The 24,987-nt window shown below is 36.5% G+C and overlaps 1 protein-coding gene across 2 annotated transcripts in view; it reads left to right on the forward strand.

The window, feature by feature from the left end:
• Positions 1–1,193: 1,193 nt before the first annotated feature.
• The window catches only part of LOC129778102 (inactive ubiquitin carboxyl-terminal hydrolase MINDY-4B), a 40,008-nt gene continuing 16,214 nt past the window's right edge, over positions 1,194–24,987 (forward strand). The window contains exons 1-5 of one of the 2 annotated variants that reach the window (XM_055784778.1): positions 1,219–1,944; positions 8,752–8,841; positions 8,918–9,277; positions 9,339–9,560; positions 20,218–21,664. In XM_055784778.1, the coding sequence (XP_055640753.1) occupies positions 1,891–1,944; positions 8,752–8,841; positions 8,918–9,277; positions 9,339–9,560; positions 20,218–20,643 (1,152 nt within the window). In that variant the 5' untranslated portion in view covers positions 1,219–1,890 and the 3' untranslated portion in view covers positions 20,644–21,664. Of the gene's footprint in view, positions 1,945–8,751; positions 8,842–8,917; positions 9,278–9,338; positions 9,561–20,217; positions 21,665–24,987 lie in introns of those variants that run through there. The other variant, XM_055784779.1, reaches the window with a different exon arrangement.

Here is a 24,987-nt window from a genome sequence, read left to right on the forward strand (position 1 = left end):
GAAATCCCACAATAATCCCAGAACATTACAAATATCTTTATTATTTTCCGTCCCTCTTCCGTCAATAGAATACCTTTTGCCATTCCTTTAAATTCTACGTAAATCACTAATCTGACACAGATAAAGGCTTGGTGATAATGTGAAAACTCGATTTTTATACCCTGCGGCTAAACGTATGTCTCGGGAAAAAACGACGTTTGAATGTTTATGTCCACCGATGTCGCCTTGTGTATGTGTGTGTGTAACGCACGTCCTTTCAATAAAATTGATTTAAATATACTATCACTACAGCAAATAAGTATTCCGATAAAAAGAACATTCCTAGTTGTTTTGTAAGTGTTTCAAGTTTTTTTTTCAGGTGCGGCTAAACGAATGTCTATCACTGTATCAAAACATGAAAACAGAATGCGTTTCTATACTTCCATACCGGGGCGCGAAACGGCAAAATGCATTTCAATACACGAAAGCCATCCAAAAAATCAATGCCGACACTTGGCAACAAACTCGAACCTATTTTGGTTGCTCATAAGGTACTAATTCGTAACTCTAACAAGGCATTCGAAAGTATCCAGCAGCCTGTATGAAAAATTCACAGATGAGAAAAAAAAATTAATATATCGTTCATCAGTTAGTGAACTTTCGATTTTCTACAAACCATACTAAAGAGTAGTACCAGTCATCACTTATATGCGACATTCACATGTATCCACGTCATAGAACCTAACCAAACGTCGCTGTCAATGATGTCCAACGAAATTTTTAGAAGTGAATTATCCATTGCTTGTGTAGGCGTAAAATGCCAAACCACAAACTCAAGTCCTTCGTTGATGTATGACGCGCCGTTGATGTTTCGATGGCTTTCCTTCACGTTGCGTTCACATTCCTTCGAATGTGAAATTGCTTCATCTGAAACTCACAGCGACCTACTCTTTTCGGCAAAAAATTCGAACTAAGAATGGCAGTGTCGCCAGACAAATATGTCTCGTTCTTCCGAAATTTTAATATAAACATTCTTTTCCGTTTGATTCCGTTTTATAACGCGTCATCCGTTCCTTATAAAGAATTATTTTCAAATGTACAACAATGTTTGCCACCATTTCATTCTGGCATCATTTGTTTTTTTCAAATTCAATGCTCTTTCCACTGCACCCGAATCGCACACCGTTCGTAACACCTTCGCGTTTCGTGTTATTTATTTGCATACACTGAAGGCGCCGTCACCGTTTTCCTTTTGCATAGTCGTGTAACATCCATAAAATGTTCCCTTCACGCCCGATTTCACACTATTCAGTCGAAATAGCTCGAACCACTCAGAAGTCCTTATAGAGCCATCGCCGGTGTCGAAGGGTGTGAATTGTACCTAAGTAGGAACTCCTTCCACTTCTGAAATTGTTTAGCCGTATTGCTTCCAATTTTGCGGTTTTCACGAAACGGGCGAGCCGTAGATAGACAATCATGTGCAGTTTCGCGTGCTAGACAGATCGTGTTGGTGATTATTTGTTCGCAGCAAAACTTATTCGTTCCAGTTACAAAAATGAAGCTTACATATCTAGTGTGACTGAATAAGAGTTGATTGATTAAGTAATACATCAGTTTCACCAGTCTGTTATCATCGATCATAGTGCCGTGGTTGTTTGCACACCTTCACTGGTTGTTTATTTTATAAATTGAGTTTGGTTTGTGTTAAACATAGATTATATAATAAGTGTATGGTAAAATGTACCACATGAGTGAAATAAGTATCCCTGCATTGGTGTCCAAAATTGTTAATCACGTTTAGAGAAGTATTGTTGGTTTGGTGCACCAAAAGGCTGGAGGGCGGAGTTAAAAAAAAACTTTGTGTAACAGTAAGCAGAGCAATCCGGAACGTGCAACCGTAGACCTATAACAATGTCGAAATTAAAACTCGTCGGTGGAAGGCCAATCACCATGGATGAGGCCGTTGTAAGTGCAAACTGGGGAAGTCTACGGGCGCGAGTCCTTCGTCTTGACATAGCCGTCACTTAGTCCAACAGAAAATGTTAAAAAATATACGCCGCTGCGTTGCTACTCACGTTGCTTCGGTATTTTGGTAGATAAATCCGAATCGATTCTATCGCACAGCTATTTGTTTACACAAGCAAGTGTTAATGACTTGCATTTTCCGACCGCCAATAAACCAATCCCAATTCGGCACTTGTTAGATGCTCCATTTTGGGGCGCGCAGTAGTGAAAAATATGAGAATATTTATATCTACCGTACCAGAATGACATCTTCAAACGCCTTCACTTAACTAGATCATTGTCCGATTGATTGGTCTAATAATATTAGATATACCTAATAGTGACACCCTCATTCGTTGCGTGGACACCGACTGGACAACATCGTTGCTGGACAAGCTGGACGGTGAGGGATCGAGTGTCTTTCTCAAGGCAAGAGGGTAGAGGGGTAGTGCTGGAGTAGAGTAAACTTTTCCAAGGGCCTTTCTCAAGGCTAGAGACGAATGAACTAAAATAGTTTAAAGTCTCTATAATACAATACCTTACCTTACCGTGACACCCTAGTGGCACTACGACTTGATGCCACTTTACGCTTTTTATGAAGAAATTTAGGGGATAAAATTGGGGTTAGTGCTTTGTAAACAGTAGTTTATGCGTTGGATCTGTGCAAAAAAAATATCGAACAGAAAGCCTACAGTAAATTCCGTTTGGAACTGGTCCAAAGCAAATCAGAGCCCACGAGTGAATGTACATTTTCAATATTGGTTGAGCTCCTAGCATGTGATATTTGTTGAATGTTATGAATACTTTGGAGCCCACCTCTTACAATTAACTGTATCAATCGTCCAACTCAGTATCGATCATATTAAACCAATATGCTCTTGAAAGTGTGTAAGAATTGTGTTTTATTCCGTTTAGAATGATTGCAAATACGAAAAAAATGTGAAAAATATTTAATATATACGTAATAAAGTGTAAAGTGCAACACCATTTATAACCATGTTTTAAAAACAATATTTCATTTGAACGTTATAAAAACTTAGTGTGCAACTGAGTTTCCGAGTTTTTTTTTATCACGAAAATAAAGGTATTTCAAGAGAGTTTTTCAGAAGTATCGGCCATATTTATGTCATTTCTAAACTAATGTTTTTTTATAGACGACGAATTTCACGTCAACTCGTCTTAGGATTTGGCAGCTCCACCTTAGATAGCAGTGCAGCGTTGTGGGTGTAAAAACATTGGTCATTTAAAGGGGAACCCCTGTCTGGAAGGTCGAGAGATAATGAATTTTCGATATTTTTTTTCGGATGTTGTTCGGGAATGTTGGTTATTGTTTAAGGTATATCTGAAAATGTATTTTTCATTTTTTGAGTGCATGGATAATGATTATTACGCTTTTGACAGCTGAATGCGTAGATGCTGTCTGAAAATTAGTACCTTGCTGGTTGTATCGGTTATGAAGCAACTGGGTGTCGCAGAACGAATTACAGTGAATATTTTGAAACTTTAGGATAATACCTGGAGCGGTAAAAAAGGCTGTTTTGCAATTTCGAAAAATTTCCAAAATTAAAAATCAGCCAAATCGGTCGAGTAGATCCTGAGATATCGATATCACCATCTGAAAAAAAACATGGTTTCGAGAAAAACGCGTTTAAAAATTCGTACAACAATACTATATCCCTTGAGGTGACAATATAATTTTGACTGTAACTTTACAACAATTATCGAAAAATTCTTTTTGAACAACATTTCTGAGGACATAAGCTTCCCAAAAATGCAAAAATAAAAAAACCATTTTTTGAGATTAACGGACCAGGGGCGACCCCGCATGCTTGATATATTCAAAGAAGAATTAGATTTATTTTTTGAAAAGGGCCAATGTTTTTTCCTAATTTTTTACAAAAAATTATAATTCAAACGCTATAATACCTACAATATTTTGGTCAAAAAATGAAATGTAGAAAATTGTTTTCAGTTTTCATTAAAAATACAAAACAAAACTACTTTAAAAAAAATACGCCAAAAAAGATTATTTTAAAAATTGAAATTCATTTTTGTCAAAAACGTGTTTTTTAAAAATCTCAAAAAGATTATATGAATAGACCATAAAATTACCAACAAGTAATAATTTATAATTTTTACTAATAAAATAATTTTTGATAGCTGTCCCGACAAACTTCGTCCCGCCCAAAATTTGTTTTTTGTTATCAATACCTTCAAACATTCACGTTTTCTTACTTTGAGAAAGTCCTTGGGTCCAATCGCAGAACTGTTCATTGATTGATCTTCTAATCGACCCCGTTGAAATTTGTATGGCAGCTTCCCCTTAGAGAGAGGGGGTGGAGTGTCTAACCACCGTAAAAACATTTATTGCACCCTAAAACCTCCACATGCAAAATTTGGTTCCATTTACTTGATTAATTCTCGACTAATGCGAAAATTTCTCGAGTAATGCGAAAATTTCTCGAGTAATGCGAAAATTTCTCGAGTTATGCAGAAATTTGTGTTTCATTCGTATGGCAGCCCCACCTAAGAGAGGGGGAGGAGTATCTAACCACCATAGAATAATTTATTGTACCCTAAAACCTCCACATGCTAAATTTGGTTCGATTTGCTTGATTAATTCTCGAGTAATGCAGAAATTTGAGTTTCATTTGTATGGCAGCCTCCCCTTAGAGAGGGGGGTGGAGAGTTTAACCACCATAGAAACATTTATTGCACCCTAAAACCTAATGGGTTAATTTCTCGTGCATTAGACAAATTACACTTTCGAAGACTGCCACCTCTATTATTATTATTTTCTCACGGAGATCCGAATACCAGGTCCCCTAAATGATATCCCTCCAAGGCTCCTGGACAAACCCCTTTGTAAAGCATTTACATAAATGACATAGACAATTACCTCAGAAAAATTTGCAACTTGAGACAACTTGCAGATGACGAAGTGTTGTTTGACTTTGGATCGATGGATCTGATCCAAAAGGACTCTTAGAAACTCTCAGAATCTGATCTAAAAGGACTCTTAGAAATGGGCAGTTTCAGTTTTATATTGATGGTACGGTGAATCTTGATTCTTGACAGTTGTAAGCATCGAAGATAAATTCTCCGAGAGAATCCATAGCGCACTTCCAGGTCCCATGGACATATAAAAAATAGAATGAAGCAGAAACTCAACGAGCTGTTCGTGTTGGTTAATCTACGTTAACCTGTGGCGCTTCTTACAATGTTTCAGAGTAGACTTGTCGATACGAGAGCGGACGATGTGCGCCAAAAACATTGTCACCCATTGTCATATTCGATTCGTCAAAATTGAATTTCATTTTGGCAGATGAATATTAGCTGTCATCTATATTTAACCCTTTGCGGTCGCAATAATTTTTTTTTATGGCTTTCGTACTGATTGGAATGAATTTCACTTGGAAGAGTAAGATATTGTAAAGTAAATAAGATCTGATAATTTCTTGTGAACTTTAGAAAGGTATTTACTGAACAATGTGTCTTTTATCTTTCCACGCTAATAATCATTTATTTATACTGAGTACCGTTATCTATTACTCATAGAAGCTCCATATGAATTCGTGAACAGTTTTACTAAACAATAACCCTTCTTTGCATGATTTTTTTATTTATTGGTGAAATAAATCAAGTTCCAGACACGATCAACTCAAAGTGAACTTGTTATTTTATATAAATTTTGAGCATTCAATGTTATGATAGAAATTTCCACCATTATGCAAAGAAGGGTAAAGAATCGTTAAAAAAGTGTAAACTGATACAAAATTGAATAACGTATAAGATTAGTATGACCTTCAATGTGGAGGTAGAGAGCAGACCAACCACCGCCGAGTTTGCTGTATGGTAAAATTAACTATTACGAATCAAATTAGTATTCAATGTAAATGAAAATTACTTTTATCTGACGAAAAAAATCTTATACTAAAATTGTGTCTGAAGATGATAATCTTCAAACAACTTGTAACAAAAACAATCTTCAGACATAAATTTTGTATAAGATTTTTTTCGCCACTGGCAGAAAAAAAGTAATTTTCATTTACATGGATGGGCCGGTTTTGGATCTGTAAATGGACCTAGATTTGATTTTAGTTTAAACTAATAAACCAGGAACGACCTTTTAAATGTAACAAGTACCCAAAAGTCGTTCACTGGAATGTAACATTTACCTGAGTGTAAAGCTAACCCGAATGTATCATTTACCCGAATTGAGAAGAAGGAAAATTTTGGAAAAAAAATTTAGAATGTCGAGAAGATTGACTTAAAAACATTGTGTAATATTTGATAGATTTTTTTCCTTCTTTAAACATAAGGGGGTATTTTAGTCCAGAAATTTTGTAAAAATGATTTTTTTGCTACGTATTTCTGGAGTTGTGCCATTCAAGAATATTCCCTTGGAAGCATTTTTAGAAGTTTCCATTACTTACCAAATTAAAGCCATCTTGCTGACGCGGTATCTGATCGAAGGTACGGTCTTGACTGAAAATTTCAATCGTGTTTTTCTCGAAACACGTTTTTTTTCAAACTGGTGTACACGATATTTTAAGTTCGACCAAATCGATTTATTTCAAATTAACAATCTATAATTTTCTCTCTATCGTATCGTAACGAATAAAAAAAGGTCGGGGAGAACGGACAGAGTGGTTAAGATGGACACTGTGAAAAAATGTGAAAATTGAATTGAAATTCGATGCTCATTTTCATCTGCAGAAAGTTCTCATTGCTTACAACTAATTTTTTGGATATTTTTCGTTCCGTGAGTGTTTTACCAAAACTTTTTCTCGATTTAACTCCAGATATATTGATGTTAAAAGAATACTTATCAAGTTGGGTACGACGGAAACTCCACCGAAGGAAAAGACAAACATTTTGTTTTGAAAACAATTTGACTAACTCCTTCTCCTTTTGTTTGACAGATGCCCACTAACTATCTCCAAATTCCCCACTTGGGGGGAATTCCCCGCCGGTTGAAAATCACTGATCTAGCAGTATTGGTTACTCTACTAATTCGTTTGACTCAAGATTTGTAAATCGCTTTACCAGCTTCGAAATCAATTCATTACAGAGCTTTTTTATAATCACTAGAACTGATTTCTCTTGATCCATATAATGTTGATCATGTCGAATTATCAGTCGGGAGACTATAGCAGTTTTCTTCCCGTTTTATATCCCACACATTTTTAACATGTTTCGCATGGAATGTTTTCATGATTAACTGTATTATATTAGATAAATCATTTTATTCGATACCCATATGTGGGAGTTGCATGAAAAAAGTAATTGGTCATCTCGTAGTTGGATTTATCATAAATAACTGGGCTCTACTAGTCATGCCCTTTCATCTGATACCCATATGATGGGGGTTTCAGAAAAAATGTAGTCTGGCATTTTGTAACTGTCGCCATCTTGGATTTCCATTTTACATAAATAACTGTGTCCTTCTAGTCAAGTCCTTTCATTAGATGCCCATATTTATGGGGTTTCAAGAAAATATGTAATCCGCCAAAATTCACAAACATACAAACAGCTAAATAAAACCGCATAAAAAGCAGCATGGAAATTTTCTTCCGCACTGCCGCAGGTCACGGTTCGTCAGAACGCGCGTACGATCCACGGTTCTTTTCCAATAAGCCGGCTCTTAAAAGAAACACGGTTCTTTTATGAACGGCTGTCAAATGAACGGCTCTTAAATGAACCGTGGTTCTGAATTGGGTACGCCATGGCACTGTTTTTTACCAGCTTGTAACTTTTTTAATACGTTGAGCTCCGTGTCGGTTCCTGGAGACTGACGTTCGCTGGGACTGGCAGTTACAATCTTTTTATACAATAAATGTTATTTGGAGCGGGGACCGACACTGAAACTGTGCAAATGCTCTTGATGCGGGCTGAATGAATTGTGTAGAACATTTTGGGGCTGTTAAATGGGGTGTTAAAATTGATTTTTTTTTTCGATTGAATGTTTTTGTGTTCTCAAAAGATTGGTAAACAAATAATGAAATAATGGATAATAGAAATATCATGGATAGTAGAAAATTTTATGTGAAAACTAAAAATGTCCGAAGTTAGTGCAGAGGAAACTAGGACACCCCTTTAAACATCTCACGTTTATTTGTTTCGTTCGAGATATTTAAGCTGGAAATTTGGTTAATATTATAATTTCCTCTTTGAAAAAGTTTAGCCAATCATTCAACAATACAATGCCTATATCCCTCGTGCTTCCGAAGCAATTATTTTATATCCTTCAAGAAATCTAGAATAAAAAAGCCACGTAAAAACGTAAACCGATAATAACGCATGAACAAACTTACCGCCGAATTTCGAAATGTTCAGCAATGTATTACAAAGTTGTTCGAGAAATTGCAGTTTTCTAATACTTGACATGTTTTCAAGCCGATTCCCATATCTCCTCGGCATTCAACATTTGTTTTTATGATATATCATAAAAAACGCGTATCCCAACGATCCGCTACTAAGTTGCTTAACAAAATCAGAAAAAAAAATTGATATCCTCAACGCACGCATAGGCTCCTTGAAAGATTTCAACTTACTTCACGCGTGCTATCTACTCGGAAAATCACCGGAATACAAGTTGTTCACTTGAACGTCAACAAGTTTCCCTATCCAAGAATTCGATTTATAACTTTTCCAATCTAAAACACTTAATTAAACGCACTTTCGAACAATAATGTGGTGGGAGAGAATATGACTCGCTGCATCGAAACTCTAATACATACTCTAACGCGTTCGTTTCCTTTCCAGGAGATACGTCAAACAGTATTCGGTTCCGCGGCAAGTCCGCCCAGAGGAGAATGGACACGCACCGGAATCAATTTTGGACCCGCCAATGGAGTACGCAAGACGCAGACAATCTCCGTGCTGAATAAATCTTTAACTATGTCGATAATGAAATGTAATTTCTTTGCAGGAGTATCCGTATGGGCTGAGAACCCCGCGAAATGCCACCCGTGGAATGCAATCGGTGCTGCAGGCTTTCATCATAAAACATTTTATATTCGATAACAAGCCTAGAGATAAGTCTGTTCCACTAGAGGATCTGCTGAAGCCGACGGAGGCAGAACAGGCACAGGCTCTGTATCTAGCAATTTCGGACATTCTATGGAACATTGGTGAGAAGACCAAGTCACTGATTGTTCTTCCCGGGGAGACCTCGCACATACCACACAGTCACGTGTACTTCCAGGACAACGTGACTGAGAAGCTGTTCTTCTTTGAATTCACCCGACTTGACGAGATGCAGATTTTTATGAAACGCTATTTGCCATATGTAAGAGATGGAGACCATCACAAACTTGTTCAATGATGCGTTGATTCCATTTTGTTCACAGTTCACGGAAAACCCGGGTCCAGGAGCTCTGCTGCTGTTGTATAGCGCCGTTATGACGCGAGGTTTGGAGAATCTACGTACCGATTTAGATGCACCGAAAGGGGCGCAGCTGATGGGTCCGTACGAGGAAGGTTCATTGAATATAGTAACTTTACTGTTAACTGGTCGTGCTACACCCTATCTGCATAACGGTGTGGTCTATGTCGGAGATGAGGACCACTATGTGAGTATGGTTTTATGAATTCGAAGGAACTTTATTTCACGAAACATAGCTGTAATAGTAGGAATTTCAATAGTTTCAATATTTGTAAATCATACTCTGCGTCTCATAGTGAAGAAGACTTATTCAGCATTAGAGGGAACAATGAATTCAACAAAAAATAATTATTTTTTTCCAAATAGTGGAGCACCATACTGCAGTTTATTATAATTTTTTTTTGAAGCGCCTTGTGAGTTTAGAACAAATCTCAATTTTTGTTACATATTTGATATTTGTTCTTAAACGCATCTTAAGTTTACCAATACTACAATTAATTATCACAAAACGTCCATCAAAACGGTAACATATGAATTGCAATCGCAATTTTTTAAGCTACATACTGTTTTGTCTCAAATTCCGAACACTTTAAATGTAAATTTACTGAACTTTAATGTTATGAATAATTGAATAATAAAAACCGTAACATTTTTTGTGGTATAGGCTTCATTTTAACATCATTTACAGGTATCGATATTGCCTATAACTTTTAATACCAAGCATTTGCAAAAAACTGACTGTCGAAACCAGCGATAAAATGTTTGCGTAAGCAAATTCGGAATTTGAATCAAGTATCGAAGCACAAAATCCAATTTTTTGGGAGTATAGTATTTTTCCCAACAAAAATAACTAATTGGATTTAATTTGATATATCAATTATCTGAATCGGTTTAGTGGCTCAAAAAAATTGTTGGTTTATTATTTCGGATGTTATTTACTGATACGTCGAAATTTCATAAATATTTCCTTAGTAAAAAGTTCCGGGGACTCTGAAAAGGTTTAATGGCTTGCGTGGTTTTGTAGAATCATTTCGAGAAGCAACGACTCTTTCTTGCCTTTGCGTGAACAATACACTAATTAGCCATATGTCGCGATTTGTTTCATTATATCAATGCACGCATTGCACTGAGTATTTAATGAGAGATATATTCCGTGCATCGCCATTCAACAAGCATCAAACACGCATCTAACAGATGCACACAGTTGCAGCGATAAAAATGGAACATCGCGAGAATGACCGTTTATGAAAAATCTTTTCTCGACTCTCGGTCAAAACCGTCAACAAAGCTAGGAGCTTGTTGCATCATAACAGAGCCGATTCGTACGAGAGCAAACACGAATGGCTACTAAAAGTATCGAAAGTGTGCTATTCACATGTACAGGGAATGAACAATTTCTAAGTTTCGTGCAACGAAAACAAGCAACATACACAAAGCCAAACACTGATGACAAGAAGCGACCTACATTCATTTGAACTCTTCTCTTTTTTCGCCTGCTTTGCCATGGTTGTGTCAATTGCAATGCCAGATGCACTTCAAGTGAAATATTCGCTAGCGTTCACAGCTCGAGGGGAAACATAAAACACAAAACGAGCAGAATAAGCGACCTTTTTTATTCCGGGCACAGAATGATTCTGAGAATTTTCGTCAGAGGAGATGCAATCCTTATACGCTAGCGACAGCTTACTTACTATGCAAGGGTAGAGTTTATTTCGCAAATTTTCTCTTTTCTCTTCGCCCCCCTTCGTTGTTTCTATTCTAGCGGTTACATAAGTTGTCCGTTACTGACAGCTCTGTTCTGGAAACTATGGGATTGTAATGTATAGCACATCCAACAAATCTTAGAAAATTTCCGATTCGATTGGTATGTAAATCGTTAAAATCCTTTCGCAGCAAAAATAGTTATTAACGTTAACTTTATTTCATAAAAACGTGGCATGTTTTCTGATTTGGCAACCTTAATGTAAGATGTAGTCCTACATCAAAAAATATGGGACAACCAACATATTCTGGGAGGACAGAAAGAGAACTCATGGCGAAAGATAGCAAGAGATTGTAGAATAAAATAATGAAATTGTAGGATGCAGAGTAAAATTGAATATACGAGGGGCTTAGAATGAAATGGGGTGTAAGTGATTTGATCGATTTCTCTACATCGACTCTCTCTTTTGGTCATAACTTAGCTGCAAATACATTCCCAGCTGTATTTGACAATGTGGAAGATAGGTCAGAGCCTCATCTCTCGGATTCTATAGCAATCTTAAATTGGAACGTTTTTGCAATTGAGTTATTTACTAAAGAAAAAGTTAATGAAGAGAAATCGATCAAGTCACTTACACCCCTTGCATTCTCAGCCCCTCAGATGTAAGTCTGCCTATGAAAATTATGCTTTTGTTTTTCCCAAAAATCGGCACGAACTTTCCGGACAACCCAATATGAGTTATCTTGATTTCTTCCTGATTTTTATTTTCATTCTTCCTGATTTTTGAAAATTATAGTTGGCAACTCTGGGTCTACCACCAACCCGTATGTGCAGGATCTTTAACGTCTTGAACACATGATGTCTACAGAAATTTAGAGTATAACTGAACTCTTTTTTATTCTAACTTAAGGCAGTATTCTAGTCTAGCAATTTGGATGAAATAAAAAAAAAATCCTTCATTATTATGTATTTTAGGCATTCAATAATATACTCTTGAAAGTACTTATCAAAAATCCTATTATTTACCGAGTTAGAGCCATTTTAGTGAAGCGGTATCTAACCTGGTACGACCAAAACAAAGAGCATCAAACGCGTTTTTCTCCAAACTAGTTTTATTAAACTGGCGTACACGATGTCTCATGTTCTACAGAACCGATTTATGTCGAATGTATATGAATTCAATCTGCATGCATTCTATCGAATGAACCTGAAAGATTTTTTTTTAATTTACCTATTTTTAAAAAATCGGGAAACGTAAGAAAAACCGTTTTGAACCGCATTTTGTTTTTCCAAAGGCCGCCATTAGGGTGTCAATAAAAATGATCATCTCTAATTTCAAAAAGTTACCTCATAAAAAATGTTCACCACCTCGAAAAAATACCCTATGCCAAATATCAGCTCAATCGGACTTAGGGAGAGTGGCACAAAGCTGTCAAAGTTAGAGTTTTTTTGAAAATCGAAAAAGGAAAATCAAGTAAAAGAAATCTGGGTTTTCGAAAAAAAAATTTTGATGCAAAACGTCATAAAATTGCATGAAACGTCGCGATCTAGTGTCATCTCGAAAATTTTTTTTGTCGAAAATCGACACTCTGGGACTAAGTTTTTTTTTCGGAATCCGAAACGAAAAGTATGGTTTTAGGTGCCAATAAAAATAGTTATCTCGATTTATCATTCGGAACTTGCTACGAAATGTTGATTTGCACGATAATACACCATATGCAAAATATTAGCTCATTCGAACTTCGTTTATTAGTGTCACAGACGTTAAAATTTGAAAAACGAAAAATCACCGAAAATCGAGGTTTAAATTTTTTTTTTTTTTGATGGCAAATGTCTTAAAATTACATTACTTGTCGAGATTTACAGTTATCTCGAAAAAAAGTTTTTGTCAAAAAAAATGTTTTTTTTTGGCACTAGGTCAATTTTCCTTCTGAAAAAACAATTTTTGAAAAAATTTTTTTTTTGAGATAACTGTAAATCTCAACATGTCATGCAATTTTAAGACATTTGGCACTAAATTTTTTTTTATAAACCCCGATTTCAGGTAATTTTGCGGTTTTCAAAAACCCAAATTTTAACGTCTGCGATACCAGTAAATGAAGTCCGATGAGCTAATATTTTGCATAGGGTATGTTATCGTGCAAATCAACATTTCGTAGCAAGTTCCGAATGAAAAACCGAGATAACTATTTTTATTGGCACCGTAAACCATACTTTTAGTTTCGCATGCCGAAGAAAAATAAGTCCCAGAGTACCGATTTTTGACAAAAAATTTTATTTCGAGATGACACTAGATCTCGACGTTTCATGCAGTTTTAAGACATTTGGCATCAAAAAAATTTTTTTTCGAAAACTCCGATTGATTTTTCGATTTTCAAAAAACTCAAACTTTGACCGCTTTGCGCCACTTTCCCTTAAGTCCGATTGAGCTAAAATTTGGCATAGGGTGTTTTTCGAGGTGGTGAACATTTTGTTTAGGATAACTTTTTGAAATTTTAGGGTCGATTTTTTCCCATACATTCATTGGCACCCTAGCCGCCATTTTGTCAAAAAAAATGTTCTTGACTTGTTCGAGGTTCATGCGATAGCGGTATCTCTGCTGATTCAGAATCTGTCCGATTTTTTGTTTTTTTTTGTTTCAGATAACCAGAAGGGCTGGAATCGTGTATGCTATGGCGCAACTATATTTTAATTATTTTTTCTCCGTTAATTTTTTGTTTTATTGTTAAAAGATAGATGAACAAAAAATGATACAATGAAAAGAAAAAAATATTCTTTGTTTTATTTTTACGGAGCTTGAAATAACGTCCGAAAATCGTGTCTCTACACTAGAATACCCTCTTAACACAATCCTAATTTTACGTCTATTCTTTTCGAAGCCTGATAGTACAGCAACGGTAAACAATATTTATCACACATCGCTTCCTACCGCTGCCGCTATCGCATGAATCTCGGAAAAGTCAAAAGCATGTTTTTTGACAAAATGACGGTCGTTTGAAGAAGAGAACTTAATTGCCGTATTCTCGCAAAGTGACGCAAACGTCAAAATTGACATTTAACTTGTTTTGTTATAGATTGATAAAGAATACCAAATCCTTTCAAACAACTGCTAAATTTTACCGAAATGTGAAAAAATTACCCGGTAAAAGCTGGAAAACGGATTGGCGCAAGCGCCATTTCCACTGTAATGCGGCGTAAGCGCCATTTCCCCTAGGATGTGAGGTAATTTGATTGTGATGCGAAGTGATTTTTTGTTCAGTTCTGATAGCACACAATGAGTGAGCAGGGACGGCAAATTTCACATCTTCCGTAATGGACGTTTAGCATAATGAGAGTAATTTGCTTTCAATTTCTCTTTCGGATGGATTGAAGCTGAGTGTTGATTGAAGGCTAAATGTCGGATTTGGTAAACAGCTGCACTCTTCCAAATACTCCATTTAAACGCATCTTGTAACAAAACTCAAAACACCCTCGCATAAACTGTATCAGCTTTACATCGAATGAATTCAGACGGCATTATCTTATGTTTTCAATGTTTTCAATTGCATTCTGGATTGGAAAAAAATTGGTATTGTCCATAATAGTTACAATCGGGTTCTCAACTACGTTAGCCGGCTCGACGCGTACTACAAAGTCGAAAAATATGCAGAACTTTTTTCCCTGATGCTTTCTCATGCTCCGCTCAACGGCGGCATTTTGGAGAAAATAATTGGAATCAGATTCTCGCACACTTTGATGGATGAACGCCAATCGATTGTGGAAACAGCGATTAAAGATTGCTGTTTCCACAATAAACTGGCGTTGGTAGCATAGCTTAGATAAAACTGCATTTTTCAAAAATCAAGCCGATGGCAATGTTTTTGCATCAGCAGTACACATTTTGTACAGATCAGATTTTCGTAATGTACGCGTATGCTGATTATACATGCAGAAAGTCTCGTATTGAAAAATCTTCCCTCTGACGCTTGCGTCACCTTGCGAAATTACGGCAATTAAGATATCGTATACGCCAGTTTGAAAAAAAAACTATTTTGGAGAAAAACGCGTTTTGAACTTAATTGTTATGGTCGTACTAGATTTGATTCCGCATCACTAAAATGGCTATTACTCGGTAAAAAATGGAATTTTCGAAAAGTCCTTCCTAGGGTATATTGTTGAATGCCTAAACTTCAGAAATATGAAGAGAAAAAAATCTTGATTATTGTCAAATTTCTAGACTAGAATGCTGCCTTAGTACGAACAACAAAGTAAATATTAAGAAGAAATATACAAACAATTATAATATTTATATTTGAGAAGTCACCTCACTGTTTTTTCTCTACTCTCCATTTGCTTCAATCAGTCGATGGACAGAATGTTATTTGGAACATGTATATATATAAATATATCCACAAAAATAAGGTTTCAGAAAATTTCAGAAAAAGTTATTCAATTAAAAGTAGAGCAGGGTACTACATCCTTACAATTTTACAGCTGGTGAGGTGAGATTCATCTGGAACATGAGCGTTATTCTAAAATTAGCATACGTGTTTGACTTGCGTGGCAATGGGGTGGGCTAGAGCCACAATCTTGATGTCAAAAAATACCTATGCGCAATACGCATCAAACTGTGGCAGCTTATCTTAGCTACTTTTTTCACTATTGCTGTTAGTTAATATGTGGATTGCCATAGGAAATTTCGCCACTGGTAAAGTTATATAAACTAAATATATGATAATCACGCGAAACCGAATAAATGAAAACGCGTCTATTGTAATTGATGATGAGACCATTGATCGCGTTCGGGAGATTAAATATCTTGGCGTGATTATTGATGTTAAACTTAAGTTCAATACTCGCATTGACAATATCATCAAGAAAATTGCCAAGAAGTATGGAATCTTGCGTCGACTAAGAAACGATTTAACTGTTTGCAGTAAAATACAGCTATACAAAACAATCATCTCTCCTCATCTGGACTTTTGCTCTTCCATTTTGTTTTTGGCCAATGAAACACAAATATCGAGATTACAGCGCTTGCAGAATAAAATAATGCGTTTGATTTTACAATGCAATAGGTTCACTTCCTCATATTTGATGCTGGACGCTATGCAATGGTTATCTGTGAAGCAAAGAATTGTTTATTTAACTATGATGTTCAAGTAGTTAACGGTTTGCTGCCTCGATATTTGTGTGATCGAGCTGAAAGACAAAGTGACTTTTATAGATATAATACTAGAAACGCGAATGAAATAAGAACACCACTTTTCTTAGCATGTGTTTCACAAAATTCTCTATATTTTAAAGGAGTAAATGTTTTCAACTCGATGCCAACACATATTAAACGTGCAACAACACTAGCGGAATTCAAGAGAAACTGTATTTCACACGTTAAGGCTGTGTTTTCCTAACAGTCGAAAGTTTTTTTTTTCATTTTTTTTTATTGACAAATATTTTTGACTGACAACGTTTTATACGAACGGATATCTTAATGTGAACTGCTTTCTTGATTTTTATTTGTTTTTAATATTTTCGACCCGACGAAGTTTTTTTAAACGGATTATATTGTTTATACAATTTTGAACAATTTTTGATTTATGTTATATTTTTTGTTTTCAATTTGTATTCGTCTCTATTATGTCTATCATGATCTTGGTGATGATGGACTATTTTTTATTTCTTGATATTTTTGTTTTGTATTAGTTAAAAAAAATAAAAGTAGTCTACAAATGTTTGAGCGCCGCGCGCCTTTCACAGATATAAAGGATATAAAGTAAAAGTTTTTTTAAGAGCCGGTCTAGGAATTTTCCGTGAATGAAAATTTCTCGACTTCTCTGGATGAGGATATTCATTGTGAATCCAAAACAAGGCTGGCGGTTGGACTTTGCTTTGGTGGACCAATTGGCTGCAAGAGTCCGGTCGGGACCGTATCGCCTCTGTGGTGGACACGACCGGGTATCGGCTTGGGTTGTATTTGACATTGCAATACTATATACGAATTTATATCTGTAAAGAAAATCAGTTCGTTTTCTTTTGCTAAACTGGTTTCAATGCTGAGAAAAATAAATTATCTTTTAGATAACTCGTCTTGCTCAAACCTCTGTAGTGGAAGGAGACGGGACCATCATCATCATCATTATCATCAAGTGCGTTTAGTTTAGCTTTTGTTGGTGCTTGGTGTCTTGGTTTTAAAAATGACTGCACCAATTTCACGACGAAGGCCTAATCACTGAACGCACACCACAAATGGTGAGATTTTCTATTGCAGTGCTCATTTAAATTAGTCACATTGAGAAAACTGAGAGAGATATGGACTCGCTAACACAGTTAGATGCTTACTTAGCACAGCAATCTTTTAACACCAAGATGACAGCCCTAGCCCCATCTGACCAGCAGCGCTAGTCAAAACCTGTCTGCCACAATCTGGATAATCCATTTATTTACAAAAAAAATTGAATCGCAATGATCTCTACCCGCTACCGTATAATTTGTTTTGGAATAATTTATGCTCAACATAGCTCATGACTCCTACAAAATTAATATTAATATTCTGAGCATGGCGAAATATCATATGATTTCTATATAAAACTTTATTGACTATTTACAGCCCTCATTTCGTAATTTCTCCATTTATTATAATTTCGAACAACTTCTTCTTCGGGAGCTTATCGCCCTTCTACGGTTTATCATCAACTAGGAAGCAATCCGAAATTGTTCTACGAGTTAGGATTGGGTGAACTTGGATCGATTTTCAAAAGATCGATTTTTTCCATTTCGATTTACGATTTTCTGGATCGATTCATTGTACTTGAAAAAATCGTGAAGATCGATCTTTTCCCTTCGATTTTTTCGATCTAAGAGTTTTTTTTATGTACATCGATTTTAATCTCACCACCTGACAAAGTTTATAAACATGATGTTAAGATTTAGATTTTCGAGGATGTGATATTAGTGATAGTGATTAGGATTTAGAAGATCGATCTTTTTCTCTCCGATTTCTGCTTTTTCGGATCGATTCTTCCTACTCCAAAAAAATCACGATCTTTTCTTTGCTATATTTCCGATCTTTTTGATCGTAGAAAAAAATTGAAAATTTGTTTTTCAATAAACATGGGATCATTTACAAGTTGTAGAATTAGTGGTCGTAAATTTAAGAGAAGCAGTTTCGTAAGTTTGGTCATCACGACGTCATCACGTAGTCACGAGTTATATTTACACCATCATATACACTAGGCTGACAGTGAAAATTGGCACGAGATGGGATGGCGACATCAAGTCCCTAAATACCAGGTGTATTATACGATAAGATTCAACGGGATTATTGTCAGCGGAGTCAGTTGTTGAATTTCCAATAATAATTTTCAAATAATTTATTTAATTAGATAATTCCATGATGGTTGTTTTCGTGACCTTAATTCTGAGAATCAAACTGAAAGCCTTTGAAGTTTGAATAGTAATGTGAAATGTTTATTTCATGCTTGAAGAAAAGACAATACTGTGTGGAGGGTGAATGTGATCCTCCTATTACATCCAATGTATTTCGCTTGCAATGTGTTGTCTTCCCTTTTATACATACCGTGTTTATGCAACGCAGCCCTGCCGCCCATATTTCTACCGCTACAAATATTCAAAGCACGGTCGTCTCGATCCGTTACAAACTCTGCGGTCGTCTCGATCCGCTACGAATACTGTGGTCGTCTCGATCCGCTTTTAATAACACCAAGCGCGATCATTCCAATCTGCTTTTAATAACACAAAGTGCGGTCGTCGCGATCCGCTTTTAATTGAATCTAACGCGGTCATTACGATCCTCTTTTAATAACACCTAGCGCGGTCGTCGCGATTCGCTTTTGATGATCACGATTACGATCCGCTCCATCAACAATGTTAATCACTACACATTTTTCCCTCATTCAACAAACAAACGAAATGTGAGAAAAAAAATCTTGTGTTCAACCATCTTTCCAGCTACCGGCGATAACACAAATATCACAATGACGGGACAACAGCCATATTTTTCTCACTTTCAGGTATTTGTTTTTTAGATTTTTTTTTGCGTTTTTGCTCCACACCACGCTAAAATAATCGGTCAAGCGGTTAATCAGCTGCGACGAACACGAGTAGCCGTACTGTAGAAAATTCCAGCTCCTAGCAGGATCGCCAATGTGTGATTTTAGCCAACAAAAGACCAGCCATTTCGGAGATGCTTTATGGTTCGACCGCAGAGCACACGTCTTACCTTCTCCGCTGCCAGAATGCCGGAAGGGGTAGAGAGCTCGTGCTACGTAATTGGGAAGACAACACATTGCAAGCGAAATAAATTGGATGTAATAGGAGGATCACATTCACCCTCCACACAAATACTTATATAGACCACGTAAATAAATTGGAAAAAGGCATTCGATTTTTCAAACATCGATTAAGCAAAGATCGATTCTTTGGTACCGATTTAATCAGTGAATCGATCCCTGCGCCAATTAGAAAAATCGATCCATCAAGATCGATCTTTTCCTAAAGATCACCCAATCCTACTACGAGTACGAATCAGACGAATTAAATTATTTTGAAACTGCACTGTAAACTTTGTTCAGTGTAAACGTAAAATCAATGGACCGACGAGATGGTCGCCTCGAGAGATTGGTTAGCATATTTATGTTCCGGACCTTTTTTGTACCATGTTCAAATTATTAGTTCGCCCATTTCGGCGCTAACTAAAAACTCAAAGGGAAACAAAATGCTGGCGCCAGCTTCCTGTCTCAAGAAGTTCATCCGAGAGCTCGTTTTCCCAAGCAGGTTCGGGTATAGATTTTCCCACAAGAGATAATGGTTCAACAGTTGGATCGATATACTCAAAGCTGATCCTGTTTCCATCGACACTAGTATAAAATTGAAATCATCGTCGTCTCACATACGGCAGCCATAATGATCAACAAGTTTTAATGAAATTGGACAGAATGTAGTTACGGAATTTTTAAACCATTTGAGGCTATTAAAAAAAATGACTTAAAATTATGTTCGTCCTGAGTAGACCGTGTATCCTAGACAACATCGTATCATATCAAATAACGATCCGAAAGCTCTTGAAGGTGACATTCGAATGGTTTTGTTAATTCACCAATCAAAATTATTCATCGAAAAATGCTTATTTATCTTATCACTTCAGGCGCTGCCCCAGTTTGGAATTCTCGGTCGCGGCTCCATCGGCCTTCTGATATGGGAAGGTGAAAATGAAGCAATGCGGTCGGCTTCCCGGCAGCCTGGGTCACGCCTCAAAACGCCAGCTACGCCCGTTTGGGTCAGCTGCTGTTGTGGTCACTATGGGGTGTTGTTCAACTCGAACCGGGAGCTACTGCGAAACTACCACGCTGAAAAGCGATTCGAACTCCATTATTACACTTGTGCCGGATGTTACCTGTCGATGACCGTCGATAACCGCCAACAAGATGAGGGCGTAGACGACGGCGAGCAGGACGGCGAACGGAAGCGAGACGACATGATATCGACACCACTGGAACGATTGATTCACACCAAATGGATGGAAGCGAATCTCACCTACCACGGGCCACTACCTGCATCGTTGAACTTTTAAACATTCCAACCATACATTTGATTGTCGTTAGTTCAACCTAACATTTTGACACATTTTCATAATTCCGTACGAGAAGTAATGTTATTAGAATGGGTGCTGAATGAACATATCGAAAGAATATTTTTTAGCGCCCTGCTACAATGTGAAATTGGAACTTAAACAATGTATCTCTCGTGTTGCTTCACAATATAAAATATGAAATGTTCAAATACACGTTGCAAATGTTTTCAATTGAATTCATATAGTACCGTAGTGTTATCGTTCATTTCAATATTTAGGCTTTACGAGCAATCATGATTCTAATTGACACCTACCGTATCCCGTCCCCGATCCCCTACGAACATTTAACGCCAACTATTAGCATACAGACGAGAAGTTATCAGGACGTCTTAACACCCAGTTTTTTCGACAACGTTCTATATGTTCATTCTACGGAAGACCAGAAGTGTCACAAAAATCACCGATCGACCAACAGCACCTGCCGATCACCGTATCGAATGCGGCTACCGCATTATCTATTGAATGACTGATTAAAGAGATAGTGTTTCGCGGGCATGAACATATTCGAGGATTTTTTTCAAACGCTGAATGCTCTGAATGAGAAATAGAGAATTAGTGTGAGTCAGGAACTAGTGCTCTACGGAAAACTCTGTATCCAGAAGACTCTTGAGACTGGACGAATGTGGTGATCATAATAAGTGGCCTGATAGCTGGTGGATAGCCCCGAGGAAATGAAGTTAGCATGATATCCAGTGGAAAGAGAGCAAATATGGAACATGCGAACGAGGCGGTTGGATCAGGTGGAGCTGGACCTAGCGAGGATTGGGGAAAGCGCGAGGATAGATAGACCTAGCCCCATATGAAATATATTAAAACTGTAGATGAATGAATTTAATGCTTTGGAAACACAAAGCAAAAATGATGACAAGTATATGAAATATAGAAAAATATTCTTCGAAATTTTCCAGTCTTGGCATATCTATACCATCGTTTTATAGTTACATACTTCAAGAGATTTGAGCAACAATCCTTCCCGTAATTGTAGATCTTCTCAAAAAAAAAGATGCTCGTGTTTTTCTGGTCCCGGATTCAGTTGAGACAGTGTCAGCAATATGTATGTCAATAGAATAAATACAACACAACGTTTGTTTCGATTTCTTGATACTAGCTTATGGTTTTAATTGACACAGTTAGAATGTTTCGAATAAAATCAAATATACACCATGCTGGTATCGATCAACAATATACCATTTTGAAGGTAATTTCATTATGCCTCGTCCCTTCTGGCAGGGAAAAATTGAGACAATCAGTTTCCCCAAATTTCTTCTGAGGCTTATACCTTACTAGCGATATCATTCACCGAAGACATTAACTCTTGGTAAACACTCGTTGTCAGGTCCGGACTATAAGATGGATCCATAAAAACTAGCCAACCAAGCTCTACGAAATTTCTGCGAGTCACTATCGATGTGTGTGGCCTTGTGATGTCCTGAAGGAACCCCGCTTTTGGGGAATTGCTACCCTCACTCGGTTCAATAGTATACAGTACAGGTCCGAATTAGTAGCTTGACGGTAGGTAAGCAGCTAATAGTAGATGGGTCCCAACCAATCCCGCCAAACATACAGCAAAACATTCCTGACCGTCTATATTCGCTTGGCCACCGTTTTCGCTTGCCATAAGTAGGTTACTGCGTCAATAAGGTTTTTTTGCCATCTAGTGAGCCCTAATGCATTTAACAGAACGACACCTATGCTCCACTAGTTGAAACAAATTTATAATTGTATTAAACGTATTCATCTTTCGTATGAACGCACACACAATTTAATCACGATATGTCATGTCAGCCTTTGTTTTTAAACTATTGAAAGTAAACGAGGTAGGTTTTTTTTCTGAAAGAAAAAAGAAAGAAAATTGTCCTTTGATGAAATTCTTTGCATCAAATGCGCAAAAGACATTATAAGCTATAACGAAATCGTATATGTGTTGGATGATAATGGTCCAGTTAAAGTTTTTCTCTCCGGTTAACTTAAAAAAAAAATTCTGGAGCTGATGCTAATTTATTCACGATGGCTTGAAGACTAAATTACAAATTAAATATTACTATTCGCCCGCGCGCTGTGTTTATCTTTCGGTTTATCCTGATATCTTTCTTTGAGATTATGCAGATCCGTGGCTGGCTCTTATCTGCTGCATTGATGATTTATGTATGTTGTTTATGTTGACGAGCTCCGTTCTGCTCGCCGACCCGCAAACCCATGTCGTGGTACACCATAATAGACGTACTTTGAGTATTTTCTCGAATTTTCATTTCCAAGGCTATTGAGTTTGGCGTGAATAAAAGAAAAACTACGTTTTTGACTACAGCTCTTCTAGTGAACCATACAGGGATTCAAAAAAATTACTTAAGTTTTCTAATATGATTCCTTATACAACATTTTCCATAGCGCTGGTGATAAGATTTGGAGGCACTTTTCACGAACACATGAATACAATACAATTATAGATTTTAGGATAACAAAATATTAGAAAATGAGCAAAATGTTTTTTTTCATTATTGGATATTTTCCCCCGCGCAGTTCTCGAAATTTTCTGAAAATAATCACAAATATCAAAAATTACATGCGAACATATTTAAATATAAATTAAACCAATACTAAGTCTCAAAATTCTAAAAAAAAGAATATCTAAATTTTAGAAATACATATTTTGTTTGCATCGCGCAACACTGCTAAAATTTTGAAAAAAAATCACACCTATCTAGAAAAATATAGAAACAAATTTAAATACGACAAAGATTAGTAGTGAATCTCTGAATTTTCAAAAAAAAATTCAATATTTCAAGATTTTTTTAGTATTCAAATTTTTGGTGAAATTTTTTTTAATAATATTTTTCGATATACCATAGTAAGATGCACTTTCAGTATTTCTTCTAAATTTTCATCACGAAGCTATCGAGAATGGCGTTAAAAACAAAGAAAAGTACGTTTTCTACCATAGATCCTTTGTTGAACCTCATAGGGGTTTAAAAAAAATGTCAATATTTCTTATTTAGTACCCTATACAATATTTTCCATAGAGCGGGTGATTTGGTTTCGAGGCACTTTTTACTTCCATACCCGGCCGGGCCATTTACGCAAAAAAGGTTATCCACCCCAGAAACGGATACTACGATTTAAGTGTGATTTACAGAGCTATAGTGTGTGTTCTGTAACTTTCTCGAGTCTGAACATTGTGTCTAACTGTCATTCAGTGCTCTTGAAGTTTTCGCACCCAAAATTTCAGTTTCGTATTCAAGATTGGAAGTTATTTGTTGCAAAATGCCCAAAAAAGCACAAATTTAGATCAGCATCCGAAATTTGATTATTGGATATCACAAAACTACCAAAAGCTACTGTGATATTACCGATATTGTCCATCTTCACAGAGTCATGATGTGGAGATCAATGGCTACAGAACTTGAGTTCATCGATGGAATCAAATTATCTAGTATTCAAACCAGACTTCATGAGTGACCGTTTTCAACTGATTTTATTGTTCAATTTATTTCTTCGCGCACCCATGGTTAGCGATCGTTGCTTATCTTAGTAAGCTAAACAAAAGATAGCATGCTAACGCGGATTCCGCATTTGTTATTGTTTTTTTTTTGTCCCTTTTATTTATTTTAGGCTCATTGGCATTTTAGCTGTAACAGAGCCGAATTTTAATCGTGTACATGTCACATATTTATCATATCTATAATTAGGGGCTGTCCACATACCACGTGGACAATTTTAGGGGGGGTAGGGGTATGAAAATGTCCACGCTTGTCCACGGAGAGGGGGTAGGGGGTATAGACTATGTCCACGTGGACACGAAAAATGAATATTTTTTCAAATATAATCACCGATACATTCTAAATTAAATAAAAACTGTTCCATATTTAAGAATTTTAAAACTTTCCGCCCAACTTGAGTATTCCGTACTTATCAATAAACGAATTGAGCTGCCTGAGAGTGCTTCATATATCATTGAACTTCTTCACTGAAATCCATATTCTAAAAATAACTCACGTAAACTGTGAGCGACCGAGATATTTTGTATGACCCTATAACTTTTATGGTTGCGGGCTATGCATAGACGTTCCTAGCTCAAACCTATAAAAAATAAGCGATTCCATAATGGGAGGCGATCTGGCGTAGTGGTAACATCCATGCCTCTCACGCTAAAGGTCATGAGTTCAATTCTCACTCCCGACATTCTTCCAAAAATGGAAGTAAAAAGTGACGAACCAGCCAAATGAGTTGAAAATCATTATAATACAGATAAAAAAAAGCGATTCCATAATGGTTAAGTTTCCTTGATAT

This window comes from Toxorhynchites rutilus, chromosome 3, assembly GCF_029784135.1.
Source record: "Toxorhynchites rutilus septentrionalis strain SRP chromosome 3, ASM2978413v1, whole genome shotgun sequence".
In the NCBI taxonomy this organism is placed as follows: domain Eukaryota; kingdom Metazoa; phylum Arthropoda; class Insecta; order Diptera; family Culicidae; genus Toxorhynchites; species Toxorhynchites rutilus.